This window comes from Talpa occidentalis, unplaced genomic scaffold (genome assembly GCF_014898055.3).
Source record: "Talpa occidentalis isolate TD23 unplaced genomic scaffold, MPIMG_talOcc4v2.1 talOcc4.11, whole genome shotgun sequence".
NCBI classification, from domain to species: Eukaryota; Metazoa; Chordata; class Mammalia; order Eulipotyphla; family Talpidae; genus Talpa; species Talpa occidentalis.
The window spans coordinates 51334729-51358598 of record NW_023601104.1 but is presented as its reverse complement, the minus strand read 5'-3'; the positions used below and the strand labels follow the sequence as shown (position 1 = coordinate 51358598).

Genomic DNA, 23870 nt, shown 5'->3' with positions numbered 1-23870 from the left:
AATTGATTTTAAGTTTTATTTTTTTTTTATTTTTTTTTTTATAAATTTTATTGTTATATTCCCCATACAATTGCAGCCCCCCCATTCTGACCCCAATCCCTCCCCTCCCGCCCCCGCCCCCCTAAAAGTGTCTCTGGTTCATAGTTTTTTGTTGATTTTGATTTTCACTTTCTTATAGTTATTCATTTTCCTGGTCCCTTATTTAAGTTTTCTAGATTCCTGCTATGAGTGAGACCATCCGGTATTTTTCTTTTTCTTTTTGGCTTATTTCGCTGAGCATGATCCCTTCCAGCGCCATCCATGTTGCTGCAAATTGCATGTGTTTATCTTTTTTGAATGCTGAGTAATATTCCATGGTATATATGTACCACATCTTCTTGATCCAGTCATCTATTTTTGGGCATTTGGGTTGTTTCCAAAGCTTAGCTATTGTAAACAGTGCTGCTATAAACATAGGGGTGCAGGTGTCTTTTATTAACCTTTTAAAAGAATCAGTTTGTGGCTTTATTGACTTCCGTTGTTCCTCTTTATTTCATTAATTTTTGCTTTAATATATGTTTTTTTCTTTTTGGTGTTTTCTTCTTAGCTAATTTGCTATTTTTCTAGTTTTTTAAACATGTAAACTGATTTTATTGATTTGAGTGAGTACATACTGTAAAAATTTATATTTTCATTTCAGTTAGTTCCAAATGCATTCTAACTTCCCTTTTGATTTCTTCTGTGATCCATGGATTTTTTTTATGAGTATTTTCTTTAACTTCAAGTATCTTTGGACTATCAAGATGTTTTTCTGTTACTGACTTGTAAGTTATATAGTCAGAATATACCTTTTATGTCTTGCATTGTTTAAGTTTATTGAAATTTGATGGTTCAGAATGTTTTAATTTGATGTCATTTATGCACTTGATTAGAATATGTATTTTGTTGTGGTTGGATTGAGTGCTATGAAAATGTCAATTAGGACAAGTTGTTTGGTAGTGTTGTTCAAATCTTCTGTGTCCTTACCGAATTTCTGTTAACTTGTTTTTTAAATCAATTATTGTGGGAGGTGTGCTGTAGTTTCTGTCAATTTTTTTTTTTTTTTGCAATTCTTTAGATTTTTTGTCTTGTGTATTTATTTGATGCCTAAATATTGAAAATTATTCTTGAAAAATTGATTCCTTTCTCATTATAAAATGGTCTCTTTATACCTGACAAAAGTCTTTGTGCTAGAATCTACTTTAATAGTGATTTTCCCATTTCTGCTATCATTGATTGTTGTTAGCAGGGTATATATTTTCCTATCTTTTTATTCAATTTGTATCTTTAGTTAAAGTGGATTTCTTATTTGCACCCTATGGTTGAGTCTGTCTTAAAAAAATTAATATCTGCCTTTTAATTGAGATGTCTGGAAATTGTATTTAAATCCCCCACATTTTTAGTCGGCTTGCTTTTTACTACATCCCAAGAAATTATTTTATAACTGAAAGTTTGTACCTTTTGATTACCATTGTACCATTTGACTATCACCTTTTCTGCACTCCTGTCCCTTTCTCCTCCCCCCACCCTCCTCACCTCTGGCAAACCCCAGTTTGCTCTCAGTATTTTTTTGATATCATACAGCATTTGTACAGTTTTTTTTTTTTATATCACATAGCATTTGTCTTTCTATATCTGACTTACTACACTTACTATAAATAATGTCCATGGAATCCATCCATGTTCTCCCAAATGGCAAGATTTCCTTTGTCTTTTATGACTGAATAATATTACATAGAATTCACATTTTCTTTTCCATTCATCCACTGATGAACACTTAACTTGTTTTCATGTGTCAATGATTGTAAATAATGCTGCAGTCAACATTGAGGTGCAGGTGTCTCTGCAAGTTAGTGTTTTCATTTTGTTCGGATAAATATCTAGAAGTGGAATTGCTGGATCATACAGTAATTCTATTTAAAATTTTTAGAGGCAGCTCCATACAGTTTTTCATAGTGGTTCCACCAATTTACATTACTACCAGCAGCACATAAGGATTCTCTTTTCTGCACATATTCACCAATACTTGTTATTTTTTTCCTTTCTGATGACAGCCATCCTAATAGGTATGAGATATTTCATTGCGGTTTTGATTTAATTAGTGATGTTGAGCATCTTTTCATTTACCTGTTGGCCAATTGTATGATGACTTTTTAAAATGTCTATCGAGAGCCTTCTGTCTGCAGAATAAGTCCCATTTGATGCTGGATTTCATCCTTTTAATATTTTGTTGAACTTGGTTTGCTAATATTTTTTGTTGAGGATTTTTCTTTTTTTAACAAAATATACATAAAAGAACTAGGGTACATACCAGAGTTGTGGGGGGTGAGAGGATTTACTAGAGACAGAGTGGGGAGCAGAACAGGTAGATCTACTGAAATACACTGCTGAGGGGAGCAGCAGGCAAGTCAGGAGAGGTCTGCTGCGCTATGTCAGTAGCTCCCTGGCCGGGGATGAACTCGTGCTGTGGCCAGCTTCATAGGTTGCACCACCAGGGAGGCCCTGGTGAGGATTTTTCTGTCTGTATTCTTCAGGGTTGTTGGCCTATATTTTTTTTCTTACATTGTCTTTGATTTTGGCATCGGAGTAATGCTGGGCTTGTAAAATGTGTTTGAAAGTGTTCCCCTCCTCTTTTTTTTTAAGATGAGTTTGAGAAGGATTGGCAGTAATTCTTCTGTAGATGTTTGGTAGAATTCACAAGTGAAGTTGTGTGATCCCGAACTTTTATTTATTTGGAGGTTTTTGATTACTGATTCCTTACTAGTAATTGGTCTTCAGATTCAAATCAATTATTAATAGTAGTCATTCATATCTGGATGATACACATTTAATGTGACTATTGATGTTGTTATGTTTGAATCTGTCTTCCTGATATTTGTTTTCATTTTGGTGTATTTGTTCGTAGCTCTTTTGGCCTTCCTTCTGTATTAGTTAAGTATATTTTATGATTTTTCAAAATCTCATTTGTTAATGTCATATCTTCTTTATTTTTAATTTTTTTTTAAAGATTTATTTAGACATACAAGAACTGGGGTACAGGCTAGAGTTGTGGGGGGGTTAGGGGATTCACCAGAGACAGAGCGGGAACAGAATAGGCAGACTGACTGAAATACACTGCTGAGGGGGGCAACGGGTGAGACAGGAGAGGTCTGCTACGCCATGTGGGTAGCTCCCTGGCTGGGGATCCAACTTGTGCAGCAGTGGCTGCTGCGGACTTCATAGGTTGCATCTTACCCCCTTGTGCCACCAGGGAGGCCCCTCTGCTTTATTTTATAGTGATTGCTTTATGACTTACAGTGTACATGCTTAGCAGTTTACTTTTAAGTAATATAAATCTTAATCATTTTGTATAACAACTTTTCAAGAGTGAACTTCTTTTTCTCCCCACTCCAACCATCATGTTTGTTGTCATACATTTACTTATATATGTTGTAAGCCCTATACTTAAACAGGCAGTTATCTTTAAAGGTTTTTACATAATAAGAAATGTTTGCCTATCTAGTACCAATTGTAGTTGTCTTAATTCCTTGCATAGCTATTTCTACCCTTCCAGTATCATTTTGTTTCTGACTGAATGACTGGTTTCCTTTAGCATCTTTGGTGCTGGCCTGCTGTGATGGGTTATTTATGCTTTTGCTTGCGTGAAAAAGGCCTTATGTGCCTTCTTTTTTTAAAGAGTATTTGCAGTTCAGAATTCTGGTTGACTCTCCTTCCCCGCCTCCAGTGGGGCCTCCCTGGTGTCCTAGGGGTTAAGTCTCAGCACTATCACCCCTGAGGCCTGAGTTCAATACCCCACCAGCAGACCTGTCCTGTCTTGCCCACTGCTCCCCTTAGCAGTGTATTTCAGTAGATCTGCCTGTTCTGCTCCCCACTCTGTCTCTGGTGAATCCTCTCACCTGCGGCATCTCTGGCCTACCCCCAGTTTTTCTATGCAAAAACAAAATAAAACCTTAAAAAAAATTTTTGTATTCCATTGTCTTTTGCTTGCATTGTTTCCAATAAGAAGTATGCTATTATTCTTCTTTAACTCTGGATGTGCCATGTCATTTATTTTCCCGTTATCACTGCTTTTGAGTAATTTGAGTGTGATGTTCTGTGGTGTACTTTTCTTAATATTTCTTGGCTTGTGGTTCATTGAATTTGTGGGGGGGGTTATAAGTTTCATATCATTTGGGGACATTTTGGCCCATTTTTCCTCCACTTAGTTCTCCCTTCCCTTTTTGGAACTTTATTTAGTAACATTAGAAAGTATCAATATTAAATTAGTATATTATTGGTATATTGAAAGGTTTCATAGTTTGAAAAGAATTAATATTCTTTTCATGATTTTTGGATTTTTTTCACTGGCTTATTTGCATAGTTTTTATTACTGTCTTGATGTTTGCTCAGCTTTCTCCCACTTATAATCTTCTATTAATCCCATCCAGTTTATTTTTTTATGAAACTTTGTTATTTTAAATGTATAACATATACATTTTATGTATATACAAAATCACATAATTATGTATAAAAACTTAGGTTTTAATCTTGAACATGTGAAATACAATTGAAATTATAAACTATCTTGCTATTTCTATCATCTGTCAATTCTGAATCAGTTTAAATTGATTTGTTAATCTCCTCCATCATGTTATATATATTAATTGCATTAATTATATAATCACATATAATTAATGTAATCACTTGTATAATATGCTGCTATATTTATAAAATCTATTATGTATGGTTATATAATAAAATATTTATATGTAATTATGTTAATTTATGTTATATAAATATAATATAAATATAATATATATATATATAATTTAAAGCCTAGGTCTTAGGAACAGGCACTTTTCTTTCCGTATGTTAGTATCTGGTACTGTTCTCTCAAATCCTCCCACATAGTTCTTTTTCCTGTGTTGGATAGTTTCCTTACAAGTTTGCTATGCTCATACTGGAAGGGGGGCCCTCTAGAGTCTCCTGTGTTCTTACTGTGGGCATCTCTTTATTTCTCTATCCTGTGAACCCTAATTACCTGTGTCACCCTGGACTGTCGGCTCATTTTCTCAGCTAATGGGTTACAGTGACTGCCTGGATTTACTTTCCTGTCACCATGACCTATAAACTCTTCTAAGACATTGAGCTGGAGTAGTTGTAGGTTCATCTTTTTTGTGTGGGGGGCGGGGGGGGGAGGGGAAGGAGCCAGCTGTTAGAAATCACTCTCCTTACCTAATGTCTGTACTTGTTTGAAACAAACAAAAACCCTGAAACTTAAGACACAGCACTTGTCAGGACACTGGGCATCAGATGCCAGTAATAAGAGGATCTCTGTAGTGAATGAGACATTGGCTTCATTTAAAGCATTTTTTACTTTTTCATTTAGGGAAGAACTTGTAAATTAATTAATGGAAAATATCTGACTGTAGTTTTGTCTTTCTTCACTCTTTAAATATATTGTTTCCACAGAGAAAAACTGAAGTACATTAAATAGAAAAATAAAAAATGAGCATAAATGGCAACATAAGGATCTAAACTCTAGTACTATATGTTTGTTAAATAAATAAAAAAAGTTATAGATGAAAAAGATAATGGCTGGAAGTCTGGAAGTGTGTATAAGTCATCAACTGTAAACTGCCTATAAAAATCAAATAACCGTATATTTTTAATATTCTTTATTTTGAGTCTTACTGATTGGAAGAGTTTATTTGACCTCATTGAAGTACTTTGTCTTTATGTATTTATGAATTAGTTTCCTAAGCAGATTATTGACAATATAAATTATTCCATATACTGTACATCACCTTTACGTAAATGTTTCTTAAGGATTTTTTTTTCACTTGAAGAATTTCACATAACTTACAGGACTGAATAAAAAAGGTAAATTAGTGGTAATAAAAATTAGGACAATTAGTACTAAAACAAATGAGTGAATGGCCATTATTTAAAGAAGGGAAGCATTATCCGTTTCCAGAGATGAGCTGATTACATCTACAGTTGTGTAGGCTTAAATTTAGTTCTTAGATTTCCTGGCAGCTAAAGTGAAAAGAGAAGCAAATTGGGTTGGGTTACAAGTTTCAGTGTCTTATCTTAGGAAAGAAGGCATACTCTTTTTTTGGGGGGAGGACGGATTTAATACATTTTTTTGCCTGATTATAAATTTGGCATGCATGTGTATTCATATATAATGTCTCTTCTTTTGAAAGGGTCCATGTGATAGAAATAGACTTCGGATGAAATAGAAAAATAGGAGTTTATTATGTCTGTTAGATCTGTTCTTTCTCTCGGTATCAACTGTCTACACAATCTAAATTGGTATTCTTATTTTCTGTTTCAGTAAATGGCATCACCATCTTCCAGTTGCTAAGATATGAAACTTTTATTTTTGACAATGTGGTAGAAAAAAAAGGATATAAAGTGCCCCTACACACTTCAAATTCCAAATGTCCTAAAATAAATTTATTCCTACCACATTGCCTTATTCTTTAACTTCTTGTTTTTCCTCTCTGGCACTTTACACTTCAGCAATATTGAACTAGAAATCATTTTCTTTGTTGCCTGTTCCTTTGCTAATGATAATGGCCATACTTCCTTTCCAACACCTTTATACTGGAAGGATTCTGCTCTTCTGTCAAGTATCAGGGTAAAACCTGTATATAACTTTGGTGAAACCTTCTATATCAGGTTAGACAAAGGAACTTTTCCTACACTGGCTTCTCATAATTTGATTATTTCAGTGTAAATATTTGCTTGCCTATATTGTATAATGTCCCTAGACTGTGCCTGGCATATAAGAAGTGCTCAGTAAATATTGGCTCACGATGATGATATACTAGGAATGAGGAGAGTAAATTTATTCTTTTTTGAGCAACTTCGTTTCAATTGACCATGGTAGAAAAAGTACTTTAAGTCAGTAGTGTGGTGAGAAAGAAGCCTTGGATTGTCTTTTGTGCCTGTGCAAAAAGAAAAAAAAATAGTTCAGAATCTGAAGTTTGCACTATGTAATAGTTAACTGAAAAAAATGTTTATAACATGGCAGGAAATATCAGATATACCCCATATTATATAACATCTAAGTTTTAGCAAATGTGTCTGAACAAGCCTAACAACAGGCTAGTTTTAAAGAGTTCCCCCTTTTCTTCTCCCTCTCCTCCCCCACTTACCAGAATATACTGACATGTAGATACATATAGAAGGCAGTGTAAAGGCACAGAACATCAAGTTTGTGGCTCTGATTTGACACAATAGCCATAGGAGACTAAATCTCTGGATGTTTTGGCCCTTTGTTCTTCCATGTGAATGTGGGAATCTGCTTTTTAAATTCTCTGAATAGTACTGTTATATTTTTTATTAGATTGTCTTGAGGTCACTGATTTAATTTTAAGGAAATTGACACCTCTAGGAAATCTATTCTTCCTATCCCAAGGATTGTCCACTTATTTATTTAGACTTCCCTTAATGTTTACAAATAAAAATTTTATTCTCCAAGAAGATGGAATATCTTTTTATAGTCAACAATAGTTACATTAATAAAGAATGTTAAATTTAAGAAGGATCATTTACTCTTTGCAATATAAGGAACTCACGTGATTACTTCATTGAAATGTCAGTTTAGATAAAAATTAAGAAGAAAGAACACTCATTTGGATAAAAACATTTAAATTACCTTAAATCTTAATAAATTCTGAATAGTTAAAATTCTTCAGTATAAAATGAAAGGAATAAAAAGCAAATCTATTTTAAATAGTATAAAGAAAATGAAACTTTTAATCTTTAGAAATCATGAAAATAATAAAATTGCCTGTTAAAACATTCAAAATTTTTAAAATATTTGATTGTCGTTTAAGTGTTATGACAGGTTTTACAAACAGCAAACCAAGAAATATTTAAAATGTTTAAAAGAGAATTTATGGACTGAGTAAAATTTGGGAGTTTTAAAGTATGTGATCAAGACATGGAAATAGACACTCATATGTTGTTGGTTGAATGTAAGGTAGAGGATATTTTGATTATAAAATATCAAAACTTAAAATGTATATGTGTATAGCCTCTGAAACTAGCATTTCCGTTTGTCAGAATTTTTTCTTTTTTTTTTTAAAGATTTATTTATTGATTGATTGATACATACATACAAGCACTGGGTACAGTCAGAAGCGCGGGAGGGTGAGAGAATTTGCCAGAGCGGGGAACAGAGCAGGCAGAAGGACCGAAGCACACTGCTGAGGGGAGCAGCGGGCAGCAGGAGAGGTCTGCGCGCCATGTGGAATCCTCCTCCGATGGCCGGGGAGCAGCCGGGGATCGAACCGGCGCTGCAGAAGCTGCGGGCAGCTTGGCCACCCAGCGCTCAACCACTGCGCCACCGGGGAGGCCCTGTCAGAATTTTTTCTAAGGAAGTAGGTAAGTGTTTAGAATGGAGCAAAATTTAACCAATCTGTTCATTATTTGGAGGTTGGTACCAGAACTTAGGTATATAATTCTCAGGTATTGCTAGTGTTGTAATAATTACTAAATAGGTTGACTTTTTATATCAACACAAAATGTTCTTCCGATATGGTTCCGTCTCTTCACTATCTTTAAGAAGATAATGAGGGCCTCCCCTGGTGGCACAGTGGTTGAGCGCTGGGTGCGAAGCTGCCCGCAGCCTCTGCAGTGCTGGGTCCATCCCCGGCCTCCGGTGAGGGTCCCACATGGCGCGCAGACCTCTCCTGCTGTGCCTGCTGCTCCCCTCAGCAGTGTATTTCGTCAGTCTGCCTGTTCTGCTCCCCACTCTGGCTCTAGTGGATTTTTTCGCCCTCCCGTGCTTTTGATTGTACCCAGTGCTTGTATAAATAAATAAATAAATCTTTAAAAAAAACAAATGTTTCTAGGAGTGAATGTTTTTGTAGAAGCAACTGTTAAATATTGGTGTAATAGCTAATATTTTTGACTACTTGTATTTGGCAGACCTTTACCTAAGCATTTTCATGTGGTACTTTACTTAATCCAACAATAGCCCCGTGTAAGTTAATTAATCCCCAAGAAAACTTGAGTTTTAAATAACTAATAAGTAGGGGAATGGAGTGGAGAAAGTGGAATATCTGGGTTCTGATCTCAGCTACATTATTTACTTTACCCACTTTTATAGATACTATAAAATTTAAGTAATACCTCAAATATTGTTAGAACAGACATGAAAAAATGCATTTGAAGCACAGAATTTATAGAAGAAATTAAAACATTATTTAAATTTTAATTGGTACCTTAATGCTAACAGTTGAATTGGAGATGTTATCACCTACTCGAAATCAAGTAAAAATTTGTTCTCAAAATAAAGAGGAGGGAACCCTGAATGACAATATCTTGATTCTGTATTTTATTTGTAGGCTCTAACCTATAAAAAAATGGATAAATTAGAAAGTTATAAAAAACACATTTTGGGTAAACAAAGGAGAATTGAATCAAAGGAAATAAAATTCATTGTTGGTATTTTATTTCAAATAAATACAAGGAAATCCTTAAGTTTTGTTACTTAGCAATGTTATTCCTTCCTTCCACACCCAGAACTAAAGTAAATAGCTAGTAAGAGATGTGATTATATTATAAAAAATTTGTTGTTGTTGTCTGAATTCTTTTAAATCAATAGCTTCAAATTGCCAGGCATCTTTTTTAATATTCCTATCATTTGTCCTTCTTGCAGCAAATTGGTTCTTTCTTACTCTTTTTGTAAACATGCCATGTTCTTGTAAAATATATTTAAGAGAAAAATATCCATTTGTGTTTCCATTTCTTTTTTTTTTAAATATGTATCCCTATGTTCATTGCAGCTTTTTTTTTTCTTTAAAATTTATTTTATTTATACAAGCATTGGGTACAGTCAGAAGCACGGGAGGGTGAGAGAATTCACCACAGCTAGAGCGGAGAGTAGAACAGGCAGAGTGACGAAGTACACTGCTGAGGGGAGCAGCTGGTGTGGCAGGAGAGGTCTGCGTGCCATGTGGGACCCTTGCCCGGCAGCCGGGGATCGAACCGGCGCTGCAGAGGTTGCGGGCAGCTTCGCAACCTAGCGCTCTACTGCTGCGCCACTGGGGAGGCCCTTGTGTTTCCATTTCTTTCAAAATCTGAAAAAATTGAATCTGGGCAACCGTTTGGATAATTAACTATATAAAGTACTTGCTATATATTTTTTTTTTTTAAAGTGACAGTCTTTTTTTTTATTTATTTATTTGTTTGTTTTGTTTATATAAGCACTGGGTACAGTCAGAAGCGCGGTAGGGTGAGAATAAATCCACCAGAGCCAGAGCGGGGAGCAGAACAGGCAGAAGGACCGAAGTACACTGCTGAGGGGAGCAGCGGGCGGCAGGAGAGGTCTGCGCGCCATGTGGGACCCTCCTCCGGTGGCCGGGAAGCAGCCGGGGATCGAACTGACGCCACAGAGGCCGCGGGCAGCTTCGCAACCCAGCGCTCAACCGCTGCGCCACCGGGGAGGCCCACTTGCTATATTTTTGACAGCTGCAAAGGAGTAAAGGAGTTAGTGGTACCATAAGAGAGAATCATATGTCAAATATGAAAAGCATGCTATGAGTGTAGATATGATCATATCTAGATGAGATCATATCTAGATGACTTCATGGGGTAGGGGTATTTGAGCTGTTACTTGATAACCAGAATTTCATTGCACAGAAGTAAAAGAATAGCTCAGGTGAAGGTAACAGTAAGAAAACTGATACAAATACAAGAAAGTGGAAGGCAGTGGTCTTCTAAGGTTTTTTAAAAAAATAAAAGAATCAGCCTAATAAAGCAGATATCAAGCCTCCACCTAGAATTTCTGATTTTAATGGTGAGGTATATAAAAAGGAATGTTGTGGGAAATACTCTGGGGAAATGCTATATAAAATTTGGTGACCAAATTTTACTCAGGATTTAGGAAGTAGGAGATTATGCCATTTATCTATGTCATATAAATCCTGTGTTTTGTTTTGTTTTGTTTTTGGTAAATTTAAAGCAGGAACAGATTTCAAACTACTAGAATCAGACTTGCTTGATGCACCATTCTTTAATTTTTTTCATTTTAGCGTAGAACTGGGGTTTAGGCTAGGGGTGCAGGGAGAGGATGATAGGATCACAAAAGACAGAGTGGGGAGCAAAGCAGGTGGATTTACTGAAATACGCTTTTTTTTTTAAAGATTCATTTTTATTTATGCATACAAGAGCTGGGGTACAGGCCAGAGATGCGGCTGGTGAGAGAATCCACCATAGACAGAGTGGGGAACACAACAGGCAGACTGACTGAAATACACTGCTGAGTGGAACAGCGGGCAACACAGGCGAGGTCTGCTGTGCCATGTGGGTTAGTTAGCTCCCTGGCCAGGAGCTAAACTCAGCCTGTAGGGATGATAGCCCTGAAACTTAACCCCTAGGCCACCAAGGTGGGCCTGCCTCATTCCTTTCCAGCCAATTCTAGTTTTACTCAAAGTGTAGTCTGCAAACTGTGTTATTGATAGTTTACTGTTTATTACACATGTACAACAAGTAGAAAAATGGAGTGTTGAGGTAATCTCACTTTGACAGTGCTGTGGCATGTGATTAATAGACTTGTCGGATTGGTGTAGACTTGTGTAGTTTAGGTACTTTTAACTTTTTTTTCTGCTAATTAATTTTTTGTAAACATTGGCCTATAAGATACATTGGAATGAAAAAAGCAAAATGATTCTACTCCTTCATATGTAGTTTGAGAAGCATGGTATATATATAATGTGTTTAGAATTAATTTCTCCCATTCTAACTCATTCTGCTTTTATCCTCTATTATTTTAAGGCATGTTTTCTTTTCACAATGTAATATTTTTCTTTCCTCAGTGTAATGCAGTTTTCTAATTTGCACATGTTTAATTATTTTCTGTATCCAAAAGAATGTCTTTGAACATAGTGAAATGAATTCAGAAATTATTTTCTATTCTGGAGGTGTGGAAATACATCCAGAACATTCATAGCATTGTATTTTGATTACTCAAAAATACAACAGAACGAAATAGACATTATTTTATGCTATAGTGGTATGGTTCTTGGGCCTTGTAAAAGTAAAGGAACTCCATTTCCTTGAGTGAGTGTCAGTTACAGGTGATTTAATAGTTTGCAGTTTCCAGACTCAGAAAAAATTTACTTTCCTCAGTCTGATTTCCATTAGTTACTTTTCACATTCTTTTCAAACTGGCCAAGAAGTTCTACCTCTCAGATTCAGCTAGATAGGGTCTGGCAGATCTCATAAATTGATATATCAAGGACTTAATTATTAGACATCCTATAATAACAAAGATGTCAAAGAACAAAATAACAAAGAACCAGAAACCTGCACCTGTTAGCAGTCACCCCCATTTGCCTTTACTCCCTAGTCCTGGCAACCATTAATCTCCTTTGTGACTATGGATTTGATGGCTTTGGATATTTCATGTAAATTGAGTTGTACAATATGTGCTCTTTTGTCTGTGTTCTTTCACTTAACATTGTTTTCAAGGCTCATCCATGTTGTAGCATTTAACAATGCCTCATTCCTTTTATGGCTCAGTAATATACAGTTGTGCGATATGCCACATTTGGTTTATCAATGATTAATGGATATTTGGGTTGCTTCCACTTTTGACTGTTATGTATAATGATATGAAATTTGAATGGGCATATGTTCTCAGTTCTTGTGTTTATATTGTTTTAAGAGTGGAATTACTGGGTGATGTGTAATTCTGTATTTAACTCTGTGAGGAAGTGGCAGATTGTATTTAAAGCCAACAGCATCAATTATATACCATCATCTGTGAATGAAGATTAAAATTTCTCTATATCCTTGCTAAACGCTTGTTATTGTCCAACTTAGTGATTCTAGCCATTGTAGTAGGTGGGAAATAATATCCCAATAAAGTTTTGAGTTTCCCTGGTGACAGATGATATCAAACATTATTTCATATGCTTACTGAGTATTTCTATATCTTCTTTGGAGAATCATCTCTTCAGTCCATGGCCTATTTTTAATTGGATTATAGTTATTTTTTTAACTTGGAAGATTTCCTTATATGTTTTGGATACTTTCCTTTTTCAGGCATATAATTTGCAAATGTAGCTTGTCTTACTTTCTTAATAGTGTCCTTTCAGTGTCATATCTAAGCACTGATCAGACGAAGATCATGTTTTCTCTTAAAAGTTTATCCTTGTTAAAAATAACCATCAAAGTAAGACTTTATTTCTGGACTCTCAATTCTATTGCTTTCGTTGATGTCTGTCCTTTTCCCAGTACTGCACAGTCTTTATTTCTATAACTTTGTAGTAAGTAAGTTTAGAAATTGGAGAGTGTCAGTTCTCTGGCTTTGTTTTTTCCTGGATCTCTTGTATTTTCCTATAAATTTTATTTAGATCAGCTTGTCAGTTTGTTTTTACTTGAATATTGAGAGAGCTTTCATTGAATCTTTAGATATTTTGGGAGAATATTTGTATCTTAACAATATTTTATCTTTCTGTCCATCAACACAGAATGTCTTACCGTTTGTTTAGGTCTTCATTAATCTTTCAGTGATGTTTTATAATTTTTCAGTGTGCAAATCTTGCATCTCTTTAATATATTCTAAGAGTATTTTATGCATTTACATGTCATTGTAAATGAAATTGTTTACTTAAATTCACATTTAGATTGCTCATTGCTAGTGGATAGAAATAAAATTAATTTTGTATATTCATTCTATATTGTGCAACTGAAGTGAATATGTTTATTAGATCTGCTAATTTTTCGGTGTTCAGATTTCTTAGGATGCCCTATATATAAGATTGTGTCATTTGTGAATAAAGTTAATGCTTCTTATTTTATAATGACTTTTATTTCTTTTATCTTGCCTAAATTTTTTTCTTTCAATTTCCTATACAATGTTGAGTAAAAGTGCCAAAAGATGACATCTTGTGTTTTTAGAGGTAAAGCTTTTAATCTTTTTTTGAGGCTATATGATATTAGCTATGGATTTTTCAAATACCCTTGATCAGAATGAGGAAGTAACTTTCAGTTCTTAACTTTCTTTTTTTTTTTAAATAGAGGCATGTTTATTTATTTATTTGTTTGTTTGTTTGTTTATTTATACATGCACTGGGTACAGTCAGAAGCGCCGGGAGGGTGAGAGAATTCACCAGAGCCAGAGCGGGGAGCAGAGCAGGCAGAAGGACCGAAGGACACTGCTGAGGGGAGCAGCGGGCGGCAGGAGAGGTCTGCGCGCCATGTGGGACCCTCCTCCAGTGGCCGGGGAGCAGCCGGGGATCGAACCGGCGCCGCAGAGGCCGCGGGCAGCTTCGCAACCCAGCGCTCAACCGCTGCGCCACCGGGGAGGCCCTCAGTTCTTAACTTTCTGAGTGTCTTTATCATAAAAGGATTTTGAGTTTTGCAAAATGCCTTTTCTGGGACTGTTGGGACTGTTGGTTTTGACCTTTACATTGCATCACTTGATTTTTGCACAGATCTTGCATTCTGTGCTAAATCCCACTTGATCATGGTATATAATACTTTTTATGTTGCTTGCTTCAATTATTTTGTATTTTGTTGAGGACTTCTGTGCTTGTGTTTAATCGTCTGTAATTTTCCTTCTTAACATCTTTTTCTAATTTTGCAATGACAGTAATACTGGCCTCATAGAATGAGTTGGAAAGTGTTCTTTTTTTTTTTAAGATTTAAAAAAAATTTGTGACTACAAGAACTGGGGTGTAGGCTGGATGTGCAGAGGGTGAGAGGATTCACTAGAGATGGAGTGGGGAGCAGACCAGGCAGATCTACTGAAATACACTGCTGAGGGGAGCAGCAGGTGAGACCAAGGTTGGCTGTGCAATGCGGGGTAGCTCACTGGCTGGGGATCAAAAGGGATCAAACTCTGGGCACATGAAGAATAGTGTGTGAAAGCACTAAGACTATATATTATATACCCCCTGTACCACCAGGGAGGCCCAGTTCTTTCTTTCTTTCTTTTTTTTTTTTTTTTTTTTTTTTTTTTTGAGGATATTGAGTCACCACTGAAAGTCCAATTCTGTCCTTCACCATACAATTGACCCTTTTTACCTGACTGACCTACCTCTTTATGCCTTTCCTTTTGGTAATCACTAATTTGTTTTCATAATTTAAAAGTTTATTTATGTTTTATTTAGTAATTTGTTTCTTCAAGTACCAATTTTTGGTACATTATGTGAAATCATGTTTCTTTTTCTGTCTGATTTATTTCACTCTTTAAGTCTGTCTATGATGGTAGTTGGCAGAATTTCACTTTTTTTTAAACCGTGTAGTATTCTTATGTGTGTATGTATACCACATCTTTATCCAGTCAATTGTCCATGGGCACCAATGTTTTCTGTTTTTTACTATTGTAAATAATGCTGTAGTGAACATGAGGATGTGCATATCTCTTTGAATTCATGTTTCTGTATTCTCCTAGAATTGGATTGTATGAGATTTCTATTTTTAATTTTTTGAGGCATCTCCATACCGCTGCACGAATTTTATTCCCACCAACAGCATGCAAGATTTTCCTTCTTTCCAAAACTTACTGTTTCTTGTTTTGTAGAGTAGCCATTCTCATGTGTGAGGTGTGAGGTGATTCCCCTCTATTGTTTTGATTTGTATTCTCCTAACAATAAGAGACGATGAACATCTTTCCTGATGTCTTTTGGCTGTCTATGTCTTCTTTGGAAAAGTAGCTGTTCATATCCTCTACCTATATTTTAATTTTGTTGTTACTGAGTTTTATGAGTTCTTTGTCGATCTTGATTATTATCTCCTTATCGAACAGAGGAGGTACAGAGATCTTCTATACAGTAGATGTATTTTCATTTTGATGCAGTTTTCTTTTGCTGTGCAGAAAGTTTTTAGTTTGATGTTGTCTCATTCGTTTATTTTTGCTTTTGTTTTTCTTGCATTTGCATAGTCACCAAAGACATTCCTGATGTCAGTGTTGACTAGTGTTTTACCTGTGTTTTCTTCTATGTATTTTATGGTCTCATGTCTTACGTCTTAAGTTTTTAATCCATTTTGCATTGATTTTTGTGTATAGTGTGGGATAGTTCTAGTTTCATTCTTTTGTGTATCACTGTCCAGTTTTTCCCCTACCATTTGCTGAAAAGACTTTCCTTTTTTCTTTGTATTCTTTTGGCTTCTTTGTTGTAAATTGGTTGTTTATATATATATGTGGGTTTGTTTGTAGGGGTCTGAGTTCTATTCCATTGACCTGTGTATCTGTTTTTATTCTAATGCCGTGGTGTTGTGATTTGTATTGTGTAGTAGTAAGGTTTTAATTGAGGAGGATGGTACATCCATTTTACTTCTGCGTATGTTAAATTCTACAATGCATTTATTTTTGTTTAAACAGTTATCTTTGAAAAGTTTGAAATACTAAGAACAAAAGCTTTTATTTTTAATAATACCAATTTTCTCATAATCTTATTTGGCTTATTTTTCATCTTACACACTGCAGTTTTTATCTGGAAATTTGACTTTGATCTTTAATTTTTTTCATATCTTCTAAATCTTTTGGATATATGGAATATAGTTGGAATAACTAAGTTTAATGCCTTTTTGTTCTTTTTAATACCTATGTTAAAAACCATTTTAAATCTGGTTTAATGATTATTCTGTTCATTATGAATTAAGTTTTTCTAGTTTTTTTTTGTGTGCCTGGTAATCTTTAATTATATACCAGACAGTGTGAAGTTTTCTTTTTTTTTTTTAAATAATAAATTTTATTTTTATATTCCCCATATATTTGCAACCCCCTCATTCTGTCCCCAATCCCTCCCCTCCCGCCCCCCACTCCCCAAAAACTGTCTCTGGTTCATAGTTTTTTGTTGATTTTGATTTTCACTTTCTTATAGTTGTTCATTTTCCTGGTCCCTTATTTAAGTTCTCTAGATTCCTGCTATGAGTGAGACCATCCGGTATTTTTCTTTTTCTTTCTGGCTTATTTCGCTGAGCATGATCCCTTCCAGCGCCATCCATGTTGCTGCAAATTGCATGTGTTTATCTTTTTTGAATGCTGAGTAATATTCCATGGTATATATGTACCACATCTTCTTGATCCAGTCATCTATTTTTGGGCATTTGGGCTGTTTCCAAAGCTTAGCTATTGTAAATAGAGCTGCTATAAACATAGGGGTGTAGGTGCTCTTTGGAATTGATGTTTCTGTGTCCTTTGGGTAAATACCTAGGAGTGGAATTGCTGGATCATATGGAAGCTCTATGTTTAGTAGGTCCAGAAATCTCCAGTGTGAAGTTTTCATTGTTGGATTCTGGATATTTTATCTATTAATTTTCTTGAGCTTCTTTTCTGGAATATTGTGTAGTTAAGTTGATTTATTTGGAACAGTTTGATCCTTTTGCAGCTTGCTTTTAAAACATGTCAGATAACTGTGGAGCAGTGTTTAGTCTAGGGTAATTACTCCATGAATTATGAATTTTTCTAGTCTGACTAGTGAAATAGGCACTCTTCCTGGCCTGTGTAAGTTTCTGGGACTGGTCCCTATGTTCTTCTGTACTTGCCATCCTTTTTATTGGGGTTTAACTTTAGTTACTAATTCTTAATTATATATATATTTTTAATTTTTTGGAAAGATTTATTTATTTATGCATACAAGAACTGGGGTACAGGCCAGAGATGTTGGGGGGGGTGAGAGGATTCACCAGAGACAGGGTGGGGAGCAGAACAGGCAGATTGACCAAAATACACTGCTGAGGGGAGCAGCAGGCGAGACAGGAGAGGTCTGCTGCGCCATGTGGGTTTCTCTCTGGCCGGCCGGGCATTGAACTTGTGCTGCAGAGGCTGCAGATTGCCTCATAGTGCAGTGCTTAACTAACCCCTTGCGCCACCAGGGAGGTCCCTTAATTATATTTTACTTTGATATGATGTATTCATAATTTATCCGGCTTATTTGTGTATTTTCTCCTCCTTCCCCTTTCTGTTCCCTTTTCTCCCTTATTTGTGCTAGATTCCGTACAACATATATTGTACCATATTTCATTTCATTATTTCCCCTTATCTACTACTCGATCCCTTCACCCATCCTTCCCGTTCCTCCTTCCTCCATATTTCCCCTTCAACTCCAACCCCCTTTATCCCACATTCTTATTTCCCCCCATGTCCTTTCTTTCTCCACCCCACTTGATCCTTTCCCTTTAGTCTCTTTTATTCAATTTCTTCTCCCCCTTCTTTTGTTGAGGTTGTATTATTTTTATCCAGCATTTTGTTGTTTTTGAACAAGAGGGTATTTTGTGTTAGGACAATCTGCACTGATGCTGTATTCATCCTCATTTGTTCTTTTGCTGAGGCAGTAATTTACACTGATTGCTGCTTTATTATTACAAGCAGATTACTTGTGATAGAATAGTGTATTATGACATCAACATTTGAGTTAAAGTTCTAAATAATGATTATTTTTTAAATGGATGAGAAAGAACAATATGATACTGCAAAATATATTGAGTTTTTAGTCTTCTAGCTTGGGTTATGCAATAACTTTTATGCAATAACTTTTATGTAATAACTTACAAGGAAGCACCTAATTTCTGAAATTTAATGTCGGGAAAATTGGCTTCTGCACTTTGAAAATTTTAATCATGTATCTATTACTGTTCTTAAATATCTTAAAATATATAGAGAAAATAAATGTTACCATTAGGTTCTTTTTTCTTTTTTTTTAAGGTTTATTTATTTATGCATACAAGAACTGGGGTATAGGCCAGAGGTGCAGGGGGGTGAAAGGATTCACCAGAGTCAGAGTGGGGAACAGAAAAGGTGAATTTGTTATAGAGCAGCCCTTATGTAAAACGGGTTGCCGACTGTGTGTCCTCACCTACGCACTTAAAGGGGACTTACTAATGCTAAACTGCAGACACGCACAAAAGGTTGATAAAAGGTTTATTTACAAGGGAAGGGGAAATGGAAAATGAATAACTTGGAGAAAAAGTGGGAGATAATTTTATAAATGCATCCTACCCAATCCGCTGACTTGGAATCCCAGTGACCCCTGAGCTGGTGAAAAACCAAGCTGTGCTGCTGGCGAAAAGAGTGATACCCCCCCCCTCACACACACCCCATACACCCCACCCTGCCAGTTAAATACTCAAAAGAGAACATAGTTGCCTAACTCCGCCCTCAGGTCCTTGCAATCTTCCCTTTGGTGATCATGGGATTTGTAGTTCCCATTTTCTTGATGGAGTGGGGGTGGAGTCCACAAAGCTTGTATGGAGTTTGCACAGGACATCCTTTCCCCCTAACAAATTGACTGAAATACACTGCTGAGGGGAGCAGTGGGCGAGACAGGAGAGATCTGCTGCGCCCTGTGGGTAGCTCCCTGGCTAGGATCAACCTTGTGCTGCAGTGGCTGCGGACAGCTTCTTAGTGCTGTGACTTAACCCCTGTGCCACCAGGGAGGTGCCACAATTAGTTCTTAAAACTTCTAAAAAGTTTCTAAAAATATATTGAGAGGTTTTATTTGTGGAAACTAAATGAAGTTCAGAATTACTTTGCTACTTAAAGTTAGTATTCCTGAAGTTCTGTGAGATATTCCTGAACCTAAATAATTTTTTAAACATCACTCTGAACTTGTAGTTGAAGCATTTATTTGATTTCTTTAAGAAATTATGATTTACAAACTAAATCAAATAGCTATTCTTAAAATAAAGTTTTCTTTTAACCAAGAAAAGGGTTTTATTTAAAAAAATACATGTTTGCTATAATTAAAAATGATGAAACAGCTTCATTAAAAAAAAAGACAAAAGGCTAAAGCCTTAAAAATGGCTGTATATAGGGGAGGGAAGCAATAGGTTAGAGGCAATGTAGAAATTATGTATATTTTTCTTTTCAAAATTTTCCCTTTTAAAGAAATAATAATTTACTCTTAATTTTAACAGTAGGGTTCTCCCCATGAGGTATTGCCACTGTAGTCTACCTTCCACCACATCATCGTAGTCTATCACCATAGTCCATTGTGCTTCCTTCCCTTTTTTTCCTGCCTTTCCCCCAGACCCTCATCCTTATGGATACTTCAGGTTCACAGTCAGTTTTCAAGGGTTAGTGTTTAAGGTGGTATTTCCCTGGTTCTTAGTTTTGTTTCTCTTGTCCACATGTTAGTGACACCATCTGGTATTTATCTTTCTCCTCTGTCTTTACTTAGCATAATCCCTTCCAGCTCCATCCATGTTGCCACAGAAGGCACTGAGTCTTGTCTTTTTTAATTTCTGATTAATATTCCATTGTGATTATATCTTCTTGATCCACTCATGAAATAGGGGAAAATTTTGAACCCTTAAATTTCTTTTAAGTGCACTACACCAACCACTCCCCATAGATTAAAATTTTGAAAATTTAAAAGATGAAAGAAGCTAAGGCATGCTTTCTGCTCCCAAACAGCACTCACTATCTTTAATAGAGTATACTAGCTGGCATGACTTAATTAGGTACCATATTGACTAAAATTAATGAAGGCATTTACAGAAAGAGAAATCATTGATTAAGGGGGAATTTTTTGGAAAGGATGGGAGTTGGTATTGGAGTTTAAAATTAGTAGACTTTTCCATAGTCTGTCTTTCTGTGTTTCCTTTCTTTTCCATTTTCCTTTCCTTCTGTGTTACGGTTTTAGAGGAAAAATTGTTTACAAGTAAGTGAAGCCCTCTTACTGTATTTTATCTTTTTTTAAATGTTTCTTCCTTTACTCTCCTGTACCATGTCAATTTTGTGGTTTCTTGATTAAAATTTTTTGGGAAAGTGTTTATTTGCTAAGTAGTTCAATACAAATAGATAGTTAAAAACAAATTAGCTTAAATTCAATCCAGTATTTTTTATTAGCAAGTATGTAGTTTCCAGGCTTTGTTAACATTTTGTATGGGAAGGAAATTAGGAGAGTATCTTGGCTCCTAAATTATGACACAAAATCTTGAGTTGATTCATGTTTGCTTTTGTTTTGTTTTGACTTTTGTTCTGCTTTGTTATTGTTCTCATTTTTCACCCTTCCCCTGGGACGTTAGTTATGTTTGAAACATTAATCTCAGGAAATTTAGAGGTAACTGTAGCAACATTGAAATTTCATAGTTTTTTGTTACTTCAAACTACCCTTTGGGAAAATGGATTGCTTTTCCTGTTTTATCTCAGGTTTATGTGCTTTTTATTTTGATAATTTATGAGATATATTTAACTGGTATTTGGTGACTATTCTTATAGTCAGATAACAGATAAATTAACTAGCCAATTCTCTTTCCCATACCATACCCCCTCTATTTTTCTTCTAGATGTATTATACTGGGATTGGAATAACATGGAGGTTAATAGCATGGGCACTAGGTCCAGGCTGTATAGTGTTTAAATCCTTGACTGCTTCTTACTACTTTTCTTAAATGCTCTGTGTCTATTTCCTCATCTATAAAATGGGACTCTAGTAGTACTTATTTCATAGTGTTGCTATGAGGATTATATGAATAAAAACACTTAGAAGAGTGTGTTTAGCTTATAGAAAACATTCAGATTGTGTCAGCCATTTTTTTCTGGTTCTGTGAAACTTCACATAAACAGTGTTATAGGTAGGAATGGAGTCTGGGTGTTCCAATTCAAATCAAGAGGAAGCAGTACTATTTAGGTTGTGCGATCTCTTCCAAGATAGTTTTCAAACTACAGAATAAATAAATATAGCTTATCAGCAATAACAAAAAAAAAAATCGGAGTACATATGTGCCTAACATGAGGTTGGGGAAATACTAATGCTGATATAATTTCTTTTTTTTTTTTTTTTTTAAGATTTATTTATTTATTTATACATGCACTGGGTACAGTCAGAAGCGCGGAAGGGTGAGAGAATTCACCAGAGCCAGAGAGGAGAGCAGAGCAAGCAGAGTGAGGAGGTACACTGCTGAGGGGAGCAGCGGACCGCAGGAGAGGTCTGCGCGCCATGTGGGACGCTCGCCAGGCGTCTGGGGATGGAAACGGCGCTGCAGAGGCTGCGGCCTGCTTCACAACCCAGCGCTCAATCACTGCGCCACTGGGGAGGCCCATGCTGATATAATTTCTGTTTGAAAGAAGCTATAGACTAATCCTGGGGGGAAAAAAACACACCAAAAATACCCTTGAAGTATTGTTAAGAGAGAAATGTAGAGAATTCAATGAACTGTAGAGGCAAGGTCATCTATCCATTTCTTTAGGAGGGTAGAGAAAAAGGCAAACAATTTTGGAAAGTTCCATAGATGAGATATCATATTCATAGGATAATATACATAAGAAACTAATATCTGTGTGTTGTTACTGTTTAACTTTAAACAGTAAATTTTAAATCTTCCATTAGAACATTATAAGGAATTGATATTTACCTTTTTTTATTTTTTTAAAAATTTATTTATTTATGCATACAAGAACTGAGGTGTAGGCCAGAGGTGTAGGGAGTGAGAGGATTCACCAAAGACAGTGGGGAGCAGAACAGGCAGATCCCCAGAAATGAACTGCTGAGGGGAGCAGCAGGTAAGACAGGAGAGATCTGCTATGCCTTTGCTATGCCATGTTGGTCAGCTCCCTGGCCGGGCATGGAACTCGTGCTGTAGTGACTGGCAGTAGCTTAATAACACTGTCTTTAACCCCTGGGCCACCAGGGAGGCCCTGTTTTCTTTTATATAACAAAGATTATGATAACTTGATGATCAGTTATCATAATCAGTTTTTTAACATTAAAACTAAAATCTATAAAAACTAAAGTTTTAAGAACAAGGTCACAGACACGTAAGTACATATGTCAAGTATTTTAATAGGATGGAATATTAGGAGCAGGTTCTTTGATTTTTATGAAGGAAATTAGCACTATGTAGATTTGCTGAACATTATTTAGCATATATGTATAAATAGTAATCAAAAACCTTTTTATTTTTTCAGAGAATGCTGAGTCTGTCGATCTTAAACACTTTTTTGACCAACATTTTTCACATATATACTACGTGTTCTTTGAGAATTTTGTGACTATAGAAGCTAGTCTTAAACAGAAAGGTAAGATGTTAAAATTGATCCTGGCTTATGTTTATGTTTTAACTTGCCATAGACATTAATTTAAAAACAGAGCTATACCATTGGAATTTCAGTATTTCACTTTTTGTCACATATTTAGAGACTTCTCTCACTTTATGGGTAGCAGTACTATCATTACTACTTAGGAAGGCTTATAAGAGTGTTTTTCCCATTGTCCAGTTTACCTGTTTCATCACCTTATTTGCTCTACCCTGAGGGGCCTGTATTAGGTTTTAGTAGTCATTTTAATATTTAGAATTTTCTTAAAGTTCTCTACAATATTGTGATTTGGTTTTAGACATAGTTATAAAGACTCCAAGTTTAATTGTTTAAAAAGATGTCACTTAATGAAGAGACTACGCTTCAGACATTTTACGAGGGAATCATAGAAAAAACTTCAGTGTTTGAAATACCTGAAGTTTTTTAAGTGGCTAACAATCAGGACAGATATGATATATGTTAAAAATATTTTCCTGTGAAATGTTTTAGGTCACAAGTCTCAAAGGGAGGAATTGGATGCTATACTTTTTATTTTTGAGGTAAGTACCTGTTTATCTAACTCCAAAAAAAATTCTTAGACCATACAAAGGAGTATATTGAAATTCTAAAACATATAATAAAACCCTATGAATATTCATCTTTTCCAAGAACTGAATTGCATTTTTTAGCCTAACAGTATACCTTCTATTTTTTTGTGGTACAATGTATTATTTTTTGTACAGATAGAATTATATTTTTATAAATTTGACACCTTGAAATTGGTATAATATTAAATTTTCTTTGCAAATAATGAAAATTTTAATGTGTGGGAGATTTACAAAAATCGAGAATTTCTTTTTTTTTAATTTTGAATTTTCAG

The 23870-nt window shown here is 35.4% G+C and overlaps 1 protein-coding gene across 6 annotated transcripts in view; it reads left to right on the top strand.

Annotated features, from left to right (window-relative positions):
* The window catches only part of RALGAPA1 (Ral GTPase activating protein catalytic subunit alpha 1), a 199357-nt gene that overhangs the window by 5719 nt on the left and 169768 nt on the right, over nt 1–23870 (top strand). For all 6 annotated transcript variants that reach the window (XM_037503217.2, XM_054689860.1, XM_054689853.1 and 3 more), the window contains exons 2-3: nt 22883–22993; nt 23501–23550. In XM_037503217.2, coding sequence (XP_037359114.1) covers nt 22883–22993; nt 23501–23550 — 161 coding nt within the window. The remainder of the gene's footprint in view (nt 1–22882; nt 22994–23500; nt 23551–23870) is intronic.